This window comes from Diplotaxodon limnothrissa, linkage group LG16 (assembly GCF_057381915.1).
Source record: "Diplotaxodon limnothrissa isolate DT_005_m linkage group LG16, D_limnothrissa_male_GT1.1, whole genome shotgun sequence".
In the NCBI taxonomy this organism is placed as follows: Eukaryota; Metazoa; Chordata; class Actinopteri; order Cichliformes; family Cichlidae; genus Diplotaxodon; species Diplotaxodon limnothrissa.
In genome coordinates, this window is record NC_140611.1 from 39,731,423 (window position 1) to 39,734,858 (window position 3,436).

At 41.9% G+C, this 3,436-nt stretch overlaps 1 protein-coding gene across 1 annotated transcript; it reads right to left on the reverse strand.

Annotated features, from left to right (window-relative positions):
- Window positions 1–447: 447 nt before the first annotated feature.
- On the reverse strand, window positions 448–3,195 carry LOC146616688 (V-set domain-containing T-cell activation inhibitor 1-like). The gene is made up of 5 exons (XM_085375302.1): window positions 3,154–3,195; window positions 1,534–1,896; window positions 1,163–1,453; window positions 799–900; window positions 448–545 (listed from the first exon to the last, which is right to left on the reverse strand). Exons 1-5 carry the CDS (start codon window positions 3,182–3,184, stop codon window positions 448–450), a joined length of 885 nt encoding a protein of 294 aa, XP_085231428.1. The 5' UTR covers window positions 3,185–3,195.
- Between the last annotated feature and the right edge of the window lie 241 nt (window positions 3,196–3,436).

The window sequence follows — 3,436 nt, forward strand, 5'->3', positions numbered from 1 at the left end:
TCAGAAAATACTGAAGTCCAGATACCTTCTACGTAAGTACAGTAACAAGATCCTTCAGTTTATCTTCACAGAGGGAGAAATGTTAAAGCTCAGAAATCTGTTTCAAGCAAGAATTACAAATACTGAGCATAACGAGGTACAGCCCATCATGTGAAGCTCTAACTTTAATAATGCCACAGAGATGAAGCTGGTCTTTAGAGTCTTGGTCTCACTCTGAATCTTAATGCAGGCTTCATCTGTGGTCATCCTGCCTCGATGGCAGGAGAGCTGACCTCAGAGCTGTGCTTCTCCTGAGCTTTCTCTTTGGCTGTCTGCGCCTGAATGGAAGGACAACGTTCCTGCATTGAGGTACAGCAGAGCAGCAGTGTTTGGTTTAACACACGTATCCCCGACAAAGTCCTGCCAGTACTGGTCAGCCCGTGTGCAGCGCCACCTTCCTGTACAGCACTAGCACACACCTCCATTCTCTGCTAGCAAAGCACCGTTGGAAAGATAAGCAGCTGACGGCTCAGGGCTGTCTGGCCTCCGTTGTCTCTGTTGGTGATCTAGAGCAAAAGAAAAATGTGTCAGTCACAAACCAGGACAGCAGGGGGCGCTCGCCAACTTTTGTTCAGTGTTAATGATGCTGCTGTGACACTAAGAGCACTCTGGCTAACGTGTGCGCAACATTTTTTGTAATAAATTAAAATTTTGATGTTTACATATTAATATCAGCTGTCCATAATTATTGTTCGACACGAAATCAGATAATTGTATCTGTTAAAACGGTAAAAGAACAACATTCAGAAGCTTACTTACATTTCTTGTAGCCAAAGGCTGCGAGTACTATCAGTACTACTAGTACGATGGCTACTATAAATTCTCCAATCCCAGCCGTTTCAGCCACAGGCAGACCTTCAACTGTAAATAAGCAGATTGTGCATCACCCACAACTGCAACATAAAGTTATTGTGACTGCATGGATCATGAATGTAGTGGAAATGTAGTATAAATGTAAAGTCATAAATAGTAGCTTCAGTTTATTTGGTGTGTAAGTAAGTTAGCTGTGATGTGACAGTAATGGACAACAAATAAAACTGCAGCTGATCAGCAGCTCTGCTCATTTCAGCAATGCAAGTTGTCAGCTGGATGCTGATTAATGGTGATGTAACCCTCTGTGTACCTGCAGGCAGGGCTGCAGTTGCTCCCACAGTCTTGTTAGAAGTTGGGTTGTAAACGTTGCAGGTCACCGTCTTTGACCCCGTGATGTTGGCTGTGCTGATGACGCTGTAGGTGCCGTCTTCCTCCTTGTGGATCTGCAAGGTCGGAACATCAGGTGGTTCCAGTGCACGTTCATGTCCTTCGTGGTCGATGGAAATCCATGCCAGTTCAGGTTCAGGAAAGCCCCCCTGTGTTATGCAAGTTGCTGTCATCTTCTTTTGGTTGATCTCAATGTTTGGCTCCTTAAAATTAGCTGTAAATATTGTAAATATGTATTAATGACATATATAAGATAACAAGTTTGATGTGCTGTAAAATGATGCAGATACCAACCTGCTACATGAACCATGGTTTGGCAGAGTTTGTCCTTGATTTCTCCTGCGTGGTTGAAAACGACTTTAAGGGACTTCAGGTTGTCTTCATGCATCAGCGGATCGATGATAAGGGACAAGTTTCCAGATCGTAACTGATCAGGAAAGATTTTGGTTCTGTTTTCAAATGGCAAGCTTTGATGTTCCAAATCCTCCTTTCCATTCCTGTAATAGTGGAGCATTTCAGTATTGTTTTGGTTCTGCCAATAAATGCTGACTTTCTGTGGATCAAACTGTTTGCTGAGTGTGCACTGCCAGAGTAATGGCTCTCCTCTGGTTCCATTAGTTTCAGAGGAAGCTGCCACCAGTGGGAACCCACAGAGAGCTGCAACGAAACAGACAAAGGTTCAGTCAGAACGAACAAAACAAAACAAATTTCCCACGTGTGGGACTAATAAAGGTTATCTTATCTTATCTTATCTTAAACCATAACCGCCATTCATCATAGTCGCTCCTTTGGCAGTCTGAAATCATGCAACCTGTCAGCCGTCCAACTATTAATGAAAATTATAACAAAGTTTTCAAAACAAACGTGGTAATAGTGGGACAATACAGAGGCAACAAGGCGCTAACGATGTGGAAACAATACGTTAATTTCTAAAGCACCAACCCAGTAAGACACTGTATGGCCAGCGAGCTCAGATGAGTTCTGTTGACATCTTTGTAACTGGATAAAAACCAGAAACTGAAGGTAATGATGTATGCACAAATACTTATCAGGCAACACCAGTTAGTAATGGTGCACTAATGTATGTGTAACAACACAGGGGCGTAATTTCCAATAATCAGACCCAGCCAATACCCCCCCCCCCCCCCCCCAATAAAATTATGAATTATCTTGCATGAGTAGGCTATTGAATTTATTTACTCATTTCAGTTATTATAATCAAAATAGTTGCATGTTTAATCATCCGGGAATTTACCCAGATTTATTTATTTATTTATTTAGACAGACATCTTACCCCCCACCCAATGCTCAGCACAAAGTTACACCCATGTACAACACGACAAACCTGTTCATAACATGGTAACAGCCATGAATAATAGCTTTCATTTAACAATTTGGTGGAAAGATTCAGAAATCATAGTATAATGAACAGCAGTACACGAGAACTGCAGTATATCAGTAACGTGTTTTATGATTATTTCATTTTCATGATTTTATTAACTCTAACAAACGTAATAGATCACAGTGTGAGCAGTTTGTCACATTCAATAAATTTCATTGAACAAAAAATGAATGAATGTTTGTTTGATTGGTTAACTGTATCTTTAAGAAGCAGGCGCCGCGCTTTAATACATCTTACTTCCCACTATCACACAGCATAGTGCTGTGGAAACGTCACAGCTTCCTCTCGTACTGACACACAGAACAACCAACCAAACAAAGTTATAATTTAATTATTTAATAATAAATGAATAATTATTAATAACCACGTTTTTTTTAAGCTACAGCCTGTTAGCAGCAGCTAGCTCCAGGCCACTGAAAGGTCACAAGCAGAATGGCTGAATCATCACCTCACTGCTTCACGCTGACGGATTTATGAAAGTAAAAGTGCAATAAAGTCAAAATCAGACCTACCGAAGAAGAAATAAAAGCTTTTCTTCTCCATCGTGAACGAAAACCCACTGGTTTGTCTCAACACGGCTGCCTGCCTGGCCACACCTGATGCCTACGATGTTTCTGCCACTGCGTTTACGTCACGCTTGCTCCGCCCTCTCAGGGCGGGCCTGATGCAAAACTTCGACTGCTGGGATTTTGTGGTCAGACACCATCTCCAGCTACGAGACAGATGTCGACTCTGATCTGCTTCATTTCTCTTTCATTAAACCTGTCAGCGCTCTGAAAGAGGTGTAGGTGTTGT

Bases quoted from the DNA above. Each gene is read 5' to 3' on its own strand.
- LOC146616688 (XM_085375302.1), bottom strand. From the start codon at position 3,184: ATGGAGAAGAAAAGCTTTTATTTCTTCTTCG. The intron at 1,897-3,153 runs GTAGGTCTGATT...GTTTCGTTGCAG, and splicing joins AAGCTTTTATTTCTTCTTCG to CTCTCTGTGGGTTCCCACTG. The intron at 901-1,162 runs GTACACAGAGGG...GCTTATTTACAG, and splicing joins AACTGCAGCCCTGCCTGCAG to TTGAAGGTCTGCCTGTGGCT.